The sequence below is a fragment of the Spermophilus citellus genome (assembly GCF_964194105.1).
Source record: "Spermophilus citellus genome assembly, chromosome: 2".
Lineage (NCBI taxonomy): Eukaryota > Metazoa > Chordata > Mammalia > Rodentia > Sciuridae > Spermophilus > Spermophilus citellus.
Genome location: NC_138183.1, coordinates 162843808 through 162863922, shown reverse-complemented (window position 1 = coordinate 162863922; position 20115 = coordinate 162843808). Strand labels below are relative to the sequence as shown.

Genomic DNA, 20115 nt, shown 5'->3' with positions numbered 1-20115 from the left:
TTGGCAACCAAATATCCTCCGAATATCCTCCCAGACACTATCTGTGAAATGAACTATATGTTCTTCTAGGACTGTACCTTGCTTAACTATCAATGAAGAGGTGAGATGATTTGTTCTCTGGTTCAACCATGAACATTTGTAACCTTGGTTCTGTCACTTATCAGTGTATAACCCTGGGCAAGTTACACAATCTCTCTGTAGCTCAGTTTCTTCATCTATAAGATGAGAGTTATAACAGCATCCACAAAGTCATTGTGAGCATTAAATGAGTGCTTACAACAGTAGCTGGCACACTGTAAGCCTTTAACAATTGTTAGCAACTATCACCATTCTCAGTACAAGACTAACTGATTCCAGAGGAAAATATTACAATCACCGTTGAACTCTAAGAGGCATTGGTTCCAAAGTGGCATTCCTGCCTCTGTTTTAAATATTCTGGGATATTTTTATTAATAATTTCTGGGTTCTCTCTAAAACGTAAGTGGAGCAATACTCATCAATTTATTGTATATTGTGCCCAAAGTTTTGATCTCCCTTCAAAGAGACATGTTAACCAAACTTCGAAACTCTGGAATAAATCACATTTGTTAGTATACCTTTCCAAAGTAATGAGGGAATTTGTGTTGATCTTCAATGACATGGGCAAACCCTCCTTGGAGGCCAAAGTCCACAGAAAAGTAAGGTAAGCCTCTGGGTACCTAAATAAGCAGACAAATCACACATGAAATATAGTACAAAACCAGAAAGTTACTCTTAGTTGTTTTTCTTGCTCTTTAACATGAGAGTAATTAAACATCCTTCAAGACAAATATACACAATAAATTTCCAATTCTATAGACACTGAAGTAATGAATTAACTTTCAAAGTAAAAGACTGCATTTTGGTAGCCTTTCAGCAAGATTGCTCCATCATACCTTGCAATTATAATCAAAGTTAATTATTTTCCTGTTCTTGAGGAAAAAATAAGGCATTTAAAATATTTTTATACTCAGAGAATAGTCCCGTTCGACAGCTTCCTGCAGACAAACAGCTGTGACTCAGCACTAATCCATCCGGCTGAAACAACGGGTCAGCCCTTCTGATCCTACGGAGGTAAATGCCAACCGAGCCTTCATAGGTAGTGGCCACAGGTTTGAAACGGGGCTTGGGAGAGACAGTAAGGAACCACCCGTTGCATTGGTCACCCGGCAAAGGGAAACGAACTGTTGCCATTTGCAAGAGATACCACCATGGCAGAGAACTGACGTCACCAGACTGCAGCGGAGGAGATAACTTTATTGAAACCTGCGGCTACAGGTGTGTAATTCCCTAGCCTTCCCTCTCCACACATCGGGGAAACCTTAAGGGCCCCTCCCAGCTCTCCCGTGAGCGCAATAGCCAGACAGAGGGAATCAGACGTGGCGCAGGACCCGCGGCACAGAACTCCCGGCTACCGCTCCCACCAGTGCTGACAACTGAGGTCTCTTGTACCAGCAACCGGGGGGGGGGTGGCTACCGGAGGGCAAGTAAAATTCGCTGAGGATTCTCAGCCCCAAGCTCTACAAACTTAGGGTCTAAGGGAATGGCAAACAGGGAGAGTGTGCCCAGTCGTTCATGAAAACAGGGCTCCCGGGAGCAGCAGACCTGGTGTGTAGCCAGTATTGTGGTGAGTGGCACCCGTGAGAGGGGCCTGGCTAGAGGAAAAGTGGGGAAGTGACTAGACACAAGAGGAGGCCCTAGGCACTCAGGATTGGAGACTTGCCCAGTCTGGGAGGAGGAGCTGCTGCACAGTGATTGGTTCCCATGTATTGACAGGCGAAACTTGGCCTGGTGGGCACAGCGCCACCTACTGGAAGAGAAATTAATCAAACTCTAAGACTGCATTTATTAGTTTTTTTTTCGTTTTTATTTTTGATTTGGGTTTTTTCTTTCATTTTAATTTTTCTCTCTTGTTGTTTTTTCAATTTTTTTCAATTTTTTAAAATTTCTTTCTTTTAATTTTAATTTTAATTTTTTTTAATTATTATTATTATTTTTTTAATTTTCTATTTTTCTTCTTTTGTCTTTTCATTTCTTTTCAATTTTCTTATTCCCCCTTCCTTGAATTCTACCTGCTTACTCTCATTCTCTTTAGTGACTTCTTCCCTTCTAATACCTTTCCTCCCAAGCATCAAATAAATCTATAGAAGTAAACAGTAACTCAGCAGTCAAACAGAACAAGAAGTAACATGAGCAGCTTCAAAAAGCAAGGAAGAAAAGGAGTACAAACAATGCAGGACAGCCTAAATATTCAGGAGGACCTACAGTCATCAGAAAAATGGTCATATAAAGAACTCAAGGAACACCTTAGGTGGAATGGAACCTTAAAGAGGATACGAGAGAGCAAATTCAAGAAGCGAAAGAACGCATTGAGAATGAATTACATAAACAGATAAAAGAAGAAGTTAAGCATCTTTATCAGGAGATAGAGATTATAAAAAATAATCATATAATAATTCTAGAAATGAAGGAAATGATAAACCAAATTAAAAACTCAATTGAGAGTATCACTAACAGAGTGGAGCAAGTAGAAGCCAGAACGTCAGATAATGAAGAGAAATATATCATCTTGAAAAGAGTCTAGCCAACTCAGAAAGGCTGGTAAAAAATCACGAGAAAAACATCCAAGAGTTATGGGATAACATAAAAAAAACAAATTTATGAGTCATCGGGATAGAAGAAGGTACAGAGATTCAAACCAAGGGAATGAGTAACCTGCTGAATGAAATAATTACAGACAACTTTCCAGAAACAAAAAAGGAAACAGATATACAAACTGAGGATGCATGCAGGACACTGAGCACACAAAATCACAGTAGATCAACGCCAAGACACATTGTTATGAAGATATCCAATATACAGAACAAAGAGAAAATATTAAAAGCTACAAGAGAAAGGAGGCAGATTACATTCAGGGGTAAACCAATAAGGTTAACAATGGATTTTTCATCATAGACGCTGAAAGCAAGAAGGTCATGGAACAATGTATTTCAAACACTGAAAGACAATGGATGCCAACCAAGAATTCTGTATCCAGCAAAATTAAGCTTCAGGTATGACAACGAAATAAAAATCTTTCATGATAAACAAAGTAAAAGAATTTGCAGCCAGAAAACCAGCATTGCAAAGCATTTTGAGCAAAACACTACACGAGAAAGAAATGAAAAACAATAACCAAAACCATCAGTGGGAAGTGCCTCGGTAAAGACAGAGGGTGAGGAGAAAGATAATCATGGAGAAACAAACTAAATTAAAAAAAAAAGGATAAATAATAAAACATGGCTGGAAGTATAAACCATATATCAATAGTAACTGTAAATGTTAATGGCTTAAACTCCCCAATAAAGCAACATAGGCTGGTATCATGGATTAAAAAAACAAATCCAACAATATGCTGCCTCCAGGAGACATATCTAATTGGAAAAGACATACACAGGCTGAAGGTGAAAGGATGGGAAAAAATATACCACGCACACGGTCCTCGTAAGCAAGCAGGGGTGGCCATCCTCATATCGAATAAAATCGACTTCAAGACTAAGTTAATCAAAAGGGATAAGGAAGGACATTATATACTGTTAAAAGGAACCATTCACCAACAAGACATAACAATTATCAATATTTATGCACCAAATAATGGTGCTGCGACATTCATAAAACAAATTCTCCTCAAGTTCAAGAATCAAATAGACCACAACACAATAATTATGGGTGACTTCAACACACCTCTCTCACCATTGGACAGATCCTCCAAACAAAAGTTGAATAAAGAAACTATAGAACTCAATACCACAATCAATAACCTAGACTTAACTGACATATATAGAATATATCAACCATCATCAAATGGATATACTTTTTTCTCAGCAGCACATGGATCCTTCTCAAAAATAGACCATATATTATGCCATAGGGCAACCCTCAGTAAATATAAAGGGGTAGAGATAATACCTTGCATTTTATCTGATCATAATGGAATGAAACTGGAAATCAATGATAAAAGAAGGAAGGAAAAATCCTACATCACATGGAAAATGAACAATATGTTACTGAATGATGAATGGGTTACAGAAGACATAAAGGAGGAAATAAAAAAAATTCTTAGAGATAAATGAAAATACAGACACAACATGTCGGAATCTATGGGACACAATGAAAGCAGTTTTAAGAGGGAAATTCATTGCCTGGAGGTCATTCCTCAAAAAAAGGAAAAACCAACAAATAAATGAGCTCACACTTCATCTCAAAGCCCTAGGAAAGGAAGAGCAAAACAACAGCAAATGTAGCAGAAGGCAAGAAACAATTAAAATCAGAGCGGAAATCAATGAAATTGAAACAAAAGAAACTATTGAAAAAATTAACAAAACTAAAAGTTCGTTCTTCGAAAAAGTAAATAAGATTGACAGACCTTTAGCCATGCTAACGAAGAGAAGAGAGAGAACTCAAATTACTAACATACGGGATGAAAAAGGCAATATCACAACAGATGCTACAGAAATACAGAAGATAATTAGAAATTATTTTGAAAACCTATATTCCAATAGAAGATAGTGAAGACATCGATAAATTTCTTAAGTCATATGATTTGCCCAGACTGAGTCAGGAGGATACACACAATTTGAACAGACCAATATCAATGGATGAAACTGAAGACGCAATCAAAAGACTACCAACCAAGAAAAGCCCAGGACCGGATGGGTATACAGCAAAGTTTTACAAAACCTTTAAAGAAGAATTAATACCAATACTTTTCAAGTTATTTCAGGAAATAGAAAAAGAGGGAGCTCTTCCAAATTCATTCTATGAGGCCAACATCACCCTGATTCCGAAACCAGACAAAGACACCTCAAAGAAAGAAAACTACAGACCAATATCACTAATGAACCTAGATGCAAAAATCCTCAATAAAATTCTGGCGAATTGAATACAAAAACACATCAAAAAAATTCTGCACCATGATCAAGTAGGATCCATCCCTGGGATGCAAGGATGGTTCAATATACGGAAATCAATAAATGTTATTCACCACATCAATAGACTTAAAGATAAGAACCATATGATCATCTCGATAGAGGCAGAAAAAGCATTCGACAAAGTACAGCATCCCTTTATGTTCAAAACATTAGAAAAACTAGGGATAACAGGAACTTACCTTGACATTGTAAAAGCTATCTATGCTAAGCCTCAGGCTAGCATCATTCTGAATGGAGAAAAGTTGAAGGCATTTGCTCTAAAATATGGAACAAGACAGCGATGCCCTCTATCACCACTTCTATTCAATTTAGTCCTTGAAATACTAGCCAGAGCAATTAGACAGACAAAAGAAATTAAAGGCATAAAAATAGGAAAAGAAGAACTTAAATTATCACTATTTGCGGATGACATGATTCTATACCTAGAAGACCCAAAAGGGTCTACAAAGAAACTACTAGAACTAATAAATGAATTCAGCAAAGTGGCAGGATATAAAATCAACACACATAAATCAAAGGCATTTCTGTATATCAGCGACAAAACTTCTGAAACGGAAATAGGGAAAAACACTCCATTCACGATATCCTCAAAAAAAAAAAAAATACTTGGGAATCAACCTAACAAAAGAGGTGAAAGATTTATACAATGAAAACTACAGAACCCTAAAGAGAGAAGTAGAAGAAGATCTTAGAAGATGGAAAAATATACCCTGTTCATGGATAGGCAGAACTAACATTATCAAAATGGCGATATTACCAAAAGTTCTCTATAGGTTTAATGCAATGCCAATCAAAATCCCAACGGCATTTCTTGTAGAAATAGATAAAGCAATCATGAAATTCATATGGAAAAATAAAAGACCCAGAATAGCAAAAGCAATTCTAAGCAGGAAGTGTGAATCAGGAGGTATAGCGATACCAGATTTCAAACTATATTACAGAGCAATAGTGACAAAAACTGCAAGGTACTGGTACCAAAACAGGCGGGTGGACCAATGGTATAGAATAGAGGACACAGAGACTAATCCACAAAGTTACAACTATCTTATATTTGATAAAGGGGCTAAAAGCATGCAATGGAGGAAGGATAGCATCTTCAACAAATGGTGTTGGGAAAACTGGACATCCATATGCAACAAAATGAAACTGAATCCCTTTCTCTCGCCTTGCACAAAAGTTAACTCAAAATGGATCAAGGAGCTTGATATAAAATCAGAGACTCTGCGTCTGATAGAAGAAAATGTTGGCTCCGATCTACATATTGTGGGGTCGGGCTCAAAATTCCTTAATAGGACACCCATAGCACAAGAGTTAATAACAAGAATCAACAAATGGGACTTACTTAAACAAAAAAGTTTTTTCTCAGCAAGAGAAACAATAAGAGAGGTAAATAGGGAGCTTACATCCTGGGAACAAATTTTTACTCCTCACACTTCAGATAGAGCCCTAATATCCAGAGTATACAAAGAACTCAAAAAATTAGACAATAAGATAACAAATAACTCAATCAACAAATGGGCCAAGGACCTGAACAGACACTTCTCAGAGGAGGACATACAATCAATCAACAAGTACATGAAAAAATGCTCTCCATCTCTCGCAGTCAGAGAAATGCCAATCAAAACCACCCTAAGATACCATCTCACTCCAATAAGATTGGCAGCCACTATGAAGTCAAACAACAACAAGTGCTGGCGAGGATGTGGAGAAAAGGGTACACTTGTACATTGTTGGTGGGACTGCAAATTGGTGCGGCCAATTTGGAAAGCAGTATGGAGATTCCTGGAAAAGCTGGGAATGGAACCACCATTTGACCCTGCTATTGCCCTTCTCGGACTATTCCCTGAAGACCTTAAAAGAGCATGCTACAGGGATACTGCCACATCGATGTTCATAGCAGCACAATTCACAATAGCTAGACTGTGGAACCAACCCAGATGCCCTTCAATAGATGAATGGATTAAAAAAATGTGGCATCTATACACCATGGAATATTACGCAGCACTAAAAAATGACAAAATCATGGAATTTGCAGGGAAATGGATGGCATTAGAACAGATTATGCTTAGTGAAGCTAGCCAATCCCTAAAAAACAAATACCAAATGTCTTCTTTGATATAATGAGAGCAACTATGAACAGAGCAGGGAGGAAGAGCAGGAAGAAAAGATTAACATTAAATAGAGACAGGAGATGGGAGGGAAAGGGAGAGAAAAGGGAAACTGCATGGAAATGAAGGGAGACCCTCATTGCTATACAAAATTACATATAAGAGGTTGTGAGGGGAATGGGAAAATAAACAAGGAGAGAAATGAATTACAGTAGATGGCGTAGAGAGAGAAGATGTGAGGGAAGGGGAGGGGGGATAGGAAAGGTAGCAGAATACAACAATTACTAATAGGGCATTATGTAAAATTGTGGATGTGTAACCGACATGATTCTGCAATCTGCATTTGGGGTAAAATTGGGAGTTCATAACCCACTTCAATCTAATGTATGAAATATGTCAAGAGCTTTGTAATGTTGTGAACAACCAATAAAAAAAATAAAAATAAAAAATTATTTATAAAAAAAAGAAACAAAAAAAATCAGAGAATAGTTATTCCTAAGACTGCACAATAAAAAATAAGCATATATTTTCTCATATTTTACTTAACACTGCAGAATTGGAAGAGGGGCCTGGCTGTATACTTGAACTTTGTTTACAATATTGTTGAAATCTTGACCATGATAAACAAGAACAATCACAGTTTTTTTAATGAACTAATGAGATAAGTATAACAATGCTTAGTTTATCAACCTAATTTTTGAAAAATCTACAGGATTAATTGTAGCCTTCTTTCCCCCACTTTCTTCTATCTATCTATCCATATCTCCCTCTCTCTCTTCTCCCCCCAACACACATACACACATACACACACACACACACACACACACACACACACACACAGTATTTTAAGTTATATCCTGAAGGGGAAAAAACATTAATTTTTGCTTTCTCTACCAGTTAAGTACATCTGTTTTCCTTCTAAGCCCTAACATTTTCACTAGAAATTATCCTCAAGTGGGTCAATTTATAGTAATATTCTCCCCTTCCAATTCTTTTACATAATCAGCATTCACTCATTTGGGTACTTAATCACATATTCCTACTTGACTATATGAACTTTGGAGGGCTGGGTATGTGGCTCAAGCGGTAGCGCACTCGCTTGGTGTGTATGGGGCGCTGGGTTTGATCCTCAGCACCACATAAAAATAAAATAAAGATGTTGTGTCCACTGAAAACAAAAAAATAAATATTAAAAAATTCTCTCTCTCTCTTAAAAAAAATGAATTTTGGAGTCTCTCCTCAGGAAGATGCAATTTGGAAGGGCACAATTTGGTATGGTGGAAAAAGGGGCAACCTTAAAATAGTATAAAGCAAAAAAATTAAGGGTAAGAAAGGGATGTTCCTGTTACATGAACAAAAAATCAGTTTACAAAATAGTATAAAACAAAATGAAGAACAACTGGTTACCACTTTGTGGCTTTATATTTTTCAAATTTCTACATTTTTAATATAATAATAATGTGAGACCTTGATAATTAGAAAAAATAAAGCTAATAAAGAGAGGAAAAAGAAGGCTCTAAGTCCATCTCTGCTTCTTAAAAGTGTGTGACTTCAGGCAAGTTATTTAACATTTCTGAGTCTCATGAGAAATACGAAAAGTTCAGAGGTTTTCTATGAAGACCAAATAGGACAATTATGTAAAGTGCTATCCCAGTTCTTAGCACGCAGAAGATTATTACTTTCATTGCTATCTCCCATACAAGGCTGCTCTGTACAAACTTGTCAATGAAAAAAGGATAGAAAGCATCATTAGAATATTCCATTAGAACATTTGTGCCATCTAAAGTAGATCACCAGGTATGAAAAATGAATCCAAATTGATAAAAAGAGGTTATGGAACTATGTTGACTAAAGGACAGTACTTTGACAGTGAGAAATAACTTCAGGAAGTTATCTGTGATGATAGTCCCTTTTTTTCTTTTATTTGTATCATACTGTTGTAGGCAGAATAATGCCCTGCCAAAATATGTCAATTTCCTAGTCTTCTATTTGCCATGAATGTTACCTTAAATGTCAAAAGGGACTTTATATACATGAATAAGCTAATGATCTTGAAATAAGAAATTATCCTGGGTTATCCAGATTGTATATACATGAATAAGCTAATGATCTTGAAATAAGAAATTATCCTGGGTTATCCAGATTGACGGGGTAGGGGGTGGCGTGTCAATATAATCACACAGATTTTTTTTTTCTTTTGAGTATACTGAGGATGGAACCCAGGGGTATTCTTCCATTGAGCTTCAGCCTCAGCCCTTTTTATTTTTATTTTGAGACAAGTGTTTTGCTAAATTGCCCAGGCTGGCCTCGAACCTGTGATCCTCCTGCCGTGGACTCCCAAGCAGCTAAGATTACAGGCATGAGTCACTGTGCCCAGCAGGGGACCAGAATCAGAAAAGACTGGATAACACTACACTCTTCACTTTGAAGATGAAGGAAGGAGTCACAAGGTGTGGAATGTAGACAGCTTCTAGCACATGGAGAAGGTGAGGTGGAATCCTTCCTGGAGCCTCCAGAACAAATGCAGGCATGCCGACACCTTGATTTTGGCCCAGTGAAACCTATTTCATACTTATGATCTCCAGAAATATAAGATAATAAATGTATTTGAAGCCACTAGATTTATGGTAGTTAGTTCTAGCAGCAGTAGGAAACGTGTGCGCGCGCGTGTGTATGTGTGTGTGTATGGCTCAACAACCTACGCCATATTTGCTAAGATGACACAATGAATATGCAACTACTTTTGTACTAAAGAGAGTTATGTCACAAGCATATTTTATTTGTTATTATTTCTCCCAGGCTACAAACAGTACAGTCTGCAGTCTTGCTAGCAGGGTTGTTAATCAGCACACACAATATCTCTAATATCAAAAATTTGTGCATATTCTAGCACTTTTTATTGCCTTGGACACCAGAGAAAAGAGTGTTTTGGAACTCTGGTACTACTCTTTAAAGGTACAGTCAGAATTATAGGCCAAAATTTTATTTGTGGTAGAAAAAAACAGTAGTATATGAATTTCTCCCCTTTCCTCTAGCTCTAATTTCTGACTCTTTGTTTGAGTTACAAGGTCTCTGGTAAACCCAAATGTTCCTTGAGAAGTATCTTCCTTAATTTAAAAATTGGGTCATTAAATGTTAGATTTTTTAAATTGCTATAGTTTCCACAAAATTAACCTTAAAACACTTTCTCATGAAATCTCAATAGCCGTGAAAAATGACCATTTTTCAACAATTTATTCATTATCATGTAACTCCTCTGCATTCAACATTCAGATCTATTTCCATCACCTGCCACATGCCACAGGATTCACACTATACTACAAGAAATCAAAGACCCAGAGAAAGTAAACAAAATTGGCAGAAAATGGAAATCATATATTCACATAGCAAAGAAAAACATAACATTCAAACAAAACTCAGAATTAGAAACATGCCAGTATCTATTATACAACAAAAATTTACTGAGTGAAAAAAAAAAAATCACTCTACCTCCAATGAAGTAATCAAAAAACTACAAAATTACTAAGGACATAAAGCTTTTAAAAGAAGAATAACGAAGCTTTTTCAGTTGCAAAAAAAAAAATGTTAAAATAACTCAAGATTTTTCACTTCATGTTCAGAAACACTATTTTAAAAGATACTGGAAAGCCTGTTAACCTAAAAATGTGACCTCCTTTGGAATTATTCTTACATAAAGTTCTCTTCACAATTTCATCTAACAGCCATAGATACCTATAGCTAAGAAGTACCTCACAAGGTCATCTGGCTCCTTGCCTACCTACTACTCCCTAAGAGTCTCATTTAGAACTATGTGATTCCTTAGTAAAAGCAATGGTTACTATCTTTGAAATGCTTTAATGATGTTTCGTTTCTTTGTATCACTGAGGAATGAACCCAGGGGTTATTTCACTTAGGGCTGTTTTCTCCAAGTCCAGGGATATTTTACCACCGAGCTACCTCTCTAGCCCTTTTGGTGTTTTATTTTGAGACAAGAAGTTGTTATTTTGAGACAAGAAGTTGGCCTCAAACTTATGACTGTCCTGCCTTAGCTCCCAAGTAGCAGGGATTATAGCTGTGACCCACGACACCAGGCTCAACTCCCATTCTTATAAGGATCTGTGTCTGTTTCTTATTTTCTATATTGGTTAAATTAATGAGACCTCTTGGCTACTTGATTCTGGTATTTATCTTTGCTTTAAAAAAATAAACAATAAATACTAGATGGTTTACCAGTAACAGAACTGTATATATAGTGCATCAAGTGGGGAACAATACATTTCTTTTAAAATTTCTGCTTTGAAGTATGGAGATACCTCAAAAGACTACAATGGGTCACCATATGACCCAGCTAATCTACATCTTGTATTCATCCAAAAAAACAAAAGTCAATATACTGTGGTGATATGTGCATACCAATGTTTATACCAGTGCAATTCACAACAGCCAACTTATGGAACCCCTGAGTTGCCTATGAACTGACGAATGGATAAAGAAATGTGGTATATATACACAATCTACTCAGCCATAAAGAAGAATGAAATTATGTCATTTGCTGGTAAATGGATAGAACTGGAGAAAAATCATTCTAAATGAAATAATCCAGACTCAGAAAGTCAGGTATTAAATGTTTTCTCTCACATGCAAAAGCTGCGGGGGAGAGAGGGGTAAAAAAGGGGCTCTCATAAAAACAGAAATGAGACCAACCGAGTATAGAAGGGGGTTGAGAGGGAGGGAGGGAGGAGAGAGAGCATCAAGAAGTACTGGGGAATAAAATCTACCAAATTATGCTATGTCCCTGTATGTCATAATGTATCCTGTACATATATACACATTTATAATGTAGTAATTAAAATAATGATAATAATAATAGCATCAGAATGGAGATTAGCAGAATAGAGTAAGTGGATAAAGGGAGGAGGATAGGGAAGGCAGGCCCTAGCGAATGAGATTGATCAAATGATACTACATGCATGGACAAATGTGGCATAATGAATCCCCCTGTTATGTATAATTATAATGCACCAATAAAAATAATCAAAAGAACTATGAAAAAATTCTGCTTTAAAATATTTTCAGTTCCCATTAAAATAGTTTTCTAAAAGCATATTTAATGGTATGGGTAATTATGATTTAAGAAATGAAAATAGTACAAAAATATATACACATTACACTTTTTTATATAGACTAATAAGGGATAAAAGTATATAGAACACTTAAGATTTATTTTGGTTTTGTTTTGTTTTGTTTCTTAAATATATTATCTGGCTCAATTCAACAACAATGGAAGAGAAAAATACTGTAGAAATATTTTACCTCTGAGTTAAAACTAAGTATCTTTAATATTGCAATGAAATTTGAAGCTTTTGACCAGGATATAATAAGTATAATAAGAAATCCTATCAAACTCCTATGTCTCAGGAGTCTGATTTTCAAAAGAAAAAATGGGGGGGGGGAATTCCAGTCACATCTACTAGACCAGCAGTTCCACACATTCTTCTTCTTTTTTTAAGGGCCACGTAATAAATTATTTTAGGTTTTGTGGATCATAATGTCTCTGTTAGGACTATTTAACTCTTCTAGAAGAAGGAAGACTCAAAGTCAAACAATTGTAGTACAGAATGGATTATGGGGAATTGGGCAATGTAGTTAGACTAATTATGTTGCACTGGATTCTAAGAAAGTTAGCATTCTCCCAAAAGTAATACCTAGTAAGATTGGTGTTTTTTGACTCCAAAATGGGTGAGGTTTCCTTTTATAATATGGATGATGGAGCTCTTCTCTATACTTTTGATGATGATTTTAAAGAAACGTTTTGGCCTTATTTCTGCACTGGAACTGACTCAAAACCTCTTAAAATCTGTACAGTAACAGATTCTGATTGGTGATATATTTGAAGATTTTTTTTTTCTTTCAGTTAGTGGATATAACTGAGCCAGTGAATCTTGTTGACAGTTGCTTTTTTAAAAAATGTTTTTACTATAAAAAGACAATGATTATTATTTCATATAAAATTTTAAGCAAGTTCGTAAAAATGTAGTTCCTGCTTTGTGGGCATATTATGGCGTCTAATTAGGAAATACTTTAGAAATAATTAGATAAAATACTTGGGAAAAATGTATTACTTTGGAAACTATTACTTCAATGATTGTTAATAAAAGCAAAATAGATTTAAAAAATAATAATAATAATTTCAGTAACAATAATGTCCTTCTCACTTCAATCCCACAGGGCTGATGGCCTCAGGGCAGATTCTGATCAGTTCCATTAACCAATTATGGGGAATACAACAACAGGGTGCTAATGGTCAGGAAGAAACATTCATTTGAACAAATAACCTCTCCATAAACAAATAAACATTTTATAGGCCAGGTAGGATGTAAATAAAAATAAACAAATAAAATGTGGAACTGGTTATTTTACCTTTATCACTCAGCCAAATGGTCTATTCATCAAATAAGATGTGGAAATAAATGAAGTTCCTAAAAACTAATTTTTTGTATTAGAAAAAAAATAATACTTACAGACTTTCTGATATCTTTTAAAGACAGATCAATCAACTTCTTGTTCATGGACCACTCTTCATCAGATTCCATTATGGCTTTCTAAGAAACAGCTATTTGTTAAATGAACAATACAATAGCAAAAGCAAAGAGATCATTTGAAATAAAACAATATGGTGACTTAATTACAGAGTATAGTATATATGATAGGACATTTTTTCCGAATGTGTTAAGTCTTTAATTAGAATAATTTAAAACTGGAAGTTTAATATTATACTGGAAGTAAAATAATCTCTTTCTCAACTAAATTAACAGAACAAGCATGGGTCTATAGGATTATCTGGCTTATTCTATACTTTAATAACCTAAGTCTTTAAATCAAATGATCCAAGTGTTTTTAAAGATTTCTGAAAAGAAAATCAATTTTACCAGCTCACTAAAAGATCTCATAATCTTTTAAATTGTAATTTACAGCTCATATTAATAAATTTTCCTTCATTTCAGGTGCAATCACATTACTCTAATGCACAGGCCATTACCCTCCTTTTTCTTTGCACATGTTAATATTTCACATATGGTTTGTCATTTATGCATCTCTATTAGTCTAAAAACATATCAGGTCAGCATCAAACATATCATTTAGTAAAAGTTGCATGAATGCTGCAGTGACATTAAAGATGAGAATTTCTTTTATAAGTAGCATGAGACATTAAATACTAATATTTACATCAATAACTTGTCTCAGCAATTGTAATTTGTACTATTTGTATGTTATCTGTTTCATTTTTCAATGGTAAGTTTTCTAGAGTTATGACTACAAATTTTGACTTAAAATGCTTCTTAGTAAAAACATGGATTTCACTAGAGAAATGAGAAACAAAAATAGAAATTATGAATTACTATTGGATAGCAGCATCTTCATAGTTCTAGGCAAACATTCTTTGAAAAAGAAAAAAAGTCCAAATTTCTTTCAATAGAAATTTGTTCAGCAGAATATTTTACGCTTGGCCTCTTTATATGTTAGATGTTATGGTTTGGGTCTGAAATGTCTCTCCCCAAAGTTCATGTGTAGAAGGCCTTGTCCCAAGTGCAGTAGTGTTCAGAGGTAGGGCCTTTGCAAAGGTGACTAAATCATGAGGTCTCTGGCCTCATAAATAATAAATCCATCGATGAATTCATAATCTGATGGCATTATTGGGAGGGAGTAGAAACCAGATGGAGGAAGTGGGTCACTGTGGGCATGTCCTAAAAGGGTATATCATATTCCTGGCCCCTTCTTCTGTCTCCCTCTCTCTCTTTCTCTGTGTCTATCTCTCTTTCTCCTTTCTAGCTATCATGAGCTGAGCAGCTTTGCTCTGCTCATGATGTTCTGCCTCATCTCAGACCTCAGCAATGGAGTAACCATAAAATGAAACCTCTGAAACCATGAGCCAAAATAAATCTTTTCTCCAATAAGTTATTTTCTCAGTATTTGTCACAATGAAAAGCTAATACTATACAAAATCTGATACACATATTATACTGGAAGTAAAATAATCTCTTTCTCAACTAAATTAACAGAACAAGCATGGGTCTATAGGATTATCTGGCTTATTCTATGTGAAATTCCTACATTCCTTGTAGAATATACTTCATTTTACTGGGAAAACAGGAAGTCCTCCTTATTTTCCACATTTTAAACTGTTATTACTCATGTAATTTCCCATTCTTATTTAATAAATACACCTGGACTGAAATTTCTTATATAAATAAACTACACTGCAGGTTATTGCAGTCATAATTTATAGACATGTATGAGAAAAAAATGACTAAAGACAACTATATCCATAAGGTAGTACTGTAGCAAAAATGGGTATGTAAGCAAAAATTGCCAACAAATACCTTAAAATAAATGGGAGCCATATCACCCACTTCCTTGGGGAGAGGAATACATTCATAAACCATGTGATATTGTTTCTTCATGCTCATATTTGTTTCTAAAAAAATGCAGTCCAATTCTTTACATTCAAACATCTTTACCAACGATTTCCTAAACATCTAAAGGAAGGAAGAAAACAAAGACACATGTATATTTAAGTATTTCTTCTCTCCTACATATGGTAAAAACTTAAATTAAAACTGTGTGTTTAATGAAATAATTTGAGGTGATCAATTCCATTAAAAGCAAGATGTTCTCCAAGTTCAACATAAAAATATACTATATGTAGTTCAATAATAATCATTTTTAGTTATATAACAACATTTTAATTATAAGATATATCAAAACTATGTTACTTATTCTTTTTAGAAATACATGATAGTAGAGTATATTTTGACACATTATAACCAAAACTATTTTATACTTCAGAAAAATATAAAGATTCCAAAATATGGGGACGATGTGAAATTCCTACATTCCTTGTAGAATATACTGGGAAAACAGGAAGTCCTCCTTATTTTCCACATTTAAAACTATTATTATTCATGTAATTTCCCATTCTTATTTAATCAATACACCTGTATTGAAATTTCTTATAATCTATTTAAATAAACTATACTGCAGGTTGTTGCAGTCATAATTTATATTATCACATTATAAAATCAATTAAATATGACTAAATAATTTTGAAGTTTAAAGTACTTTTCTTAAAAATACTCGAGCCACATGAAGTTAATTATGTAGCATTAATGCTGTAATATTTTCAGGTTTTTAAAATACATTGTATCTTTAGTTATCCAAAGACAGAGAGAACAGAAGACACACATTCATCTCTACTCTCTCCATGGAGTAACCCTTTGAAAATGGCATTAAAAGAAATTTTAAAAAGGCATAAATCTACTTGAACAAAAAGAATGAGAGAAGATGCAATGAAAATCAAATCATCCCATGATATCTGACTTAAATGCTAGAAAGCTGGTTCATACCTTTCAGGGGAGAAGAGGAAACTGCAGGGATGGCAGGGAAGATACCCAGGATCCCCTACAGAACCCTCAAAAGCCTCAGGGATGCAGAGGTCAAGGTGTGTCTAAAAACAGATGACTTAGATGAAAAGTTTTTTAAAAAGCAATTTGCATGCCAGATCCTCTCTCTACCAGCAGAATACTAGATTATTCTCTGGAAAAAGTAACTCAAGATAGCCGATCTGGGAAAAGCAGACACAATTCAGAGCATACAATCTGAAAACAGGAAAAGTTACTGAATGTTCTTAAATACTCAACATTTTGTCATCCTCTGCTTTCTAACACACTCATCTCCCATAATACTGGTAAGCAAGCTTAGACAGTACAGGCTGGAGATTCAAAGTCTTTTCTGGAGGATCTGAATAGCCCAAAAGAAAGAACAAAAGGCCAACACTGGCAGTTTCCAAGTGAAATGGCCCCACCACATCACTCAGTGAGGGCCACCATGAACTACTCTCCTTTCTCATATCACCAATTTGGGATATTTAACAAATGGCCCATAGAGTCTGACTATAGCACATGTTCAAGCATACTTGACAAAGTGAGAAGAATAAACTTAAATGGAATGAAGTACCACTATGTATTTAACAAAACTAACAATGTGAATCTTACTTATTTGAAATTTGTGATTATTAAAGTATGCTCTTGCTAAAACTTACCTTTGAATGTTCTTCTAAATATGAAAGTTACATTTAAATAGCTCCTGCTTTGCAAACAATATTTTGTGCTAAGTCACTTTTTAAAATGCATTCAACGAAAGAGGAATAATTATAAGAAATATATTCTAATAGTTTGAATTGTGCCTATATGAAAGTGAAAACAAAAACCAAGCAAACTGCACTTCTTCAAATATGCGAAGATTCACATATTTCATTATTTCACTATCCTTCAATAATTGAACTGCTAGTAATTTTTTTCCTTTACTACAAAGAAAGAGCTTTAATACCATTATTTGCATAAAACAATTTGTCTTTTCCTCCCTCACTCAATTTTCCATAATACACCCAGCTTACAAAACTCTGCTAAACTATACTGTAACCTGTACCAGAATATATTATACCTTTGTGCAGAAATAATGAATGATTTTACATCTGTATTTCTCATAGTAACTAAAATACCATGTTCATGTACTCAATATCTGATATTTGTTGAACTAAATAAATTTCTTCTATATTCACCTCAATGTTTTTCATCAAATAGTTTAATTTCTTACAAAAATATAAAGCATACACACTAGATTTTCATAACTACTTAAATATTTTTGGCACTGTATTTCATTCTGAGTCAAATCAATTTTAAAATACACTCCAGAAAAGTCCTACAATAATTAAAAACCAAGTTCTCATTGTTTTTGTTATTGTTTTCCCTTAAATTCCCTACTGTTACAGGCACCCAGCACTAGGGATGAAAACAAAAACTTTCCACATCAAAAATCTTGTCCACATTCTTATTCTTACTTGGCCTTCTATGCAACAAAACAACTTCCCCTTTTTTTCACTTTCACAGTATCAATTTAAAAAGCACAAGCAGTAAGAGGCTAAATTTCTTAAAATACAGTCAAAATATCTCATTTGGCATCTTTAACAGCATTCTGAAAAAATTTAGTATGTACAATAGTCCCTTCCAACTAGCATTTCTAACTAGTGCTTGCTGTAATCTTTATTTAGTTGTCAGGCATTTAAAAAAATATGCATGTTCTCCCCCCACCCCACCCACACCTGTATCCCATCATTATGAAGTCTTGAAATAATTAGCAACAATTTTACCCATGTTGGGCCTTTCAATCTCTTGAAAAATCAGTCACTAAAACAGATCCCTGAATCCAAAAGCTGGGCCATGTTATGAAAGGAAAGGGACAAAAAATAAAGCTAGTAACAAAATCACCACAGCAAGAATATGGATTCATTATAGGAAAATATAGCAACTGCTGACTGATTCCCAAATTTCTTTATGTTATCTGAAAATTTCTTTCCTTTTGGCTGAAATTTACTAGCTTACTATGGTAAGAATGATTATCTCATGCTACTCCAAGTACTTATTTGAAATTTAAAATTGATTTAGGTAAGGATAATTGTTACTTTGTCACATAAATAAGTTTTCAAAACACTGAGTACATAGGAAGCAATATTAAAAGGTAGGGTACACTGGGAACACTATAACCACAGATATATACAACAATGAAAATACAAGTTTGAAAATTAAGAAACTAAATCATTGAGCAAAGGTATAAAACCTGTTAGAACTTATCATGAAAGTTTGCAAAAATCTGCTCATGAGCTATATGATGACTAATGAGCATTATCATGCTGACCTGAATTTCTTCCCAGATATCCTCATCCAATAAGGTAGCTGCTCGATGATGCTGCAAAGGGACTATCAAGCAGTGACCCTCAGTAAGAGACTGGAAGTTGGGTAAACATAAATAAACCTGTGGAGGTAAATTCCAAAAGTGAAATATTGTTATTTATTCTTAGTTGTTATAGATGAGCCCCCTGGTAGGGAAAATGAATATTTATACAAAGTATACTTGTTTACAAGACATATTTATTTTAATATTTTAAAAGATTTTTTTAAAAAATTTAAGATTTTTAAACTTAAAACTGAACTATACCCTCCAGCTCTTTTTATTATTTTCACATAATTTCACACTGAGTTTCCCAGGCTGGCCTCAAATGTGTGATCCTCCTGCCTTAATCTCCTGAGTAGCTAGAATTACAGGCATACAACACTTCACCTGGTGAAAACGGCATTTAATAAACTGGATATTTAGAATACAAATTTCAGTTTTCATTGCTACACATCACACAATAACTAAGATTCCCCAAGACAGGGCAAGAATGAATGACTTTATCCTTGATTTAAGGGAGCTATATAATTTCAAAGCCCTTGAAACAACACAATCTTTGAAAGAATATAAGATACATGGCATGACCAGGTAGAATAATATGAGTATGATGCCTGTTAATCAGTCTTTCCTCTCTCATTAGCTGAGAAAACATAATTAACTCAGCTAAGAGAGAAAGGAAATTACCTTAGGATGACTTTGTTGCTCTGGTTAAGCTGTTTATTTACAGATGTGAATCACCTAATATCTGGTGCAATTTTCCATTATATACAAATTGTCTTTTCTAAAAAAAGGTCAATTAGTACATATACAAAAAGTCAATTAGTATGATACAGTAAACAAAAGGTTTCATGAGAAGCATAAATAATATTCTACAAAAGGGCTTGATCTTATCTCTTATTTTTTGTTATATTTTAGAGACTTTGCTCATGCTATCCTGTCTCCTATTCTACCATCAAACTATCACAAGACCTGTATCTTCCAGGAAGTCTTTCTTGATACTCTACAGTGACTTAAATATTCATTTTTATTCCCATAACACTCCTGTACACATGCATTAAAACTGATCTGCTTATGTGATATCTGCTCCCCCATAAAACTATAGTGACTAGAGGGAATTTAGTCATCTTTACATATCTAGGACCTAACCAAGGGCCTAACATACAATACATGCTCAATAAACATGTTTGATGCTTAAATGAATTATTAAAGTTTTGTTTCTTTTTCTAAATCAA

General features: G+C 34.6%; 1 protein-coding gene across 4 annotated transcripts in view; it reads right to left on the bottom strand.

Annotated features, from left to right (window-relative positions):
• Positions 1-20115, bottom strand: part of CWF19L2 (CWF19 like cell cycle control factor 2) — a 102887-nt gene that overhangs the window by 5519 nt on the left and 77253 nt on the right. For 2 of the 4 annotated variants that reach the window (XM_081279383.1, XM_081279384.1), the window contains exons 14-17: positions 18848-18964; positions 15478-15633; positions 13618-13698; positions 597-698 (exon numbers count right to left, since the gene is read on the bottom strand). In XM_081279383.1, coding sequence (XP_081135509.1) covers positions 597-698; positions 13618-13698; positions 15478-15633; positions 18848-18964 — 456 coding nt within the window. Of the gene's footprint in view, positions 1-596; positions 699-13617; positions 13710-15477; positions 15634-16500; positions 16602-18847; positions 18965-20115 lie in introns of those variants that run through there. The other 2 variants (XR_014020412.1, XM_081279385.1) reach the window with 2 other exon arrangements.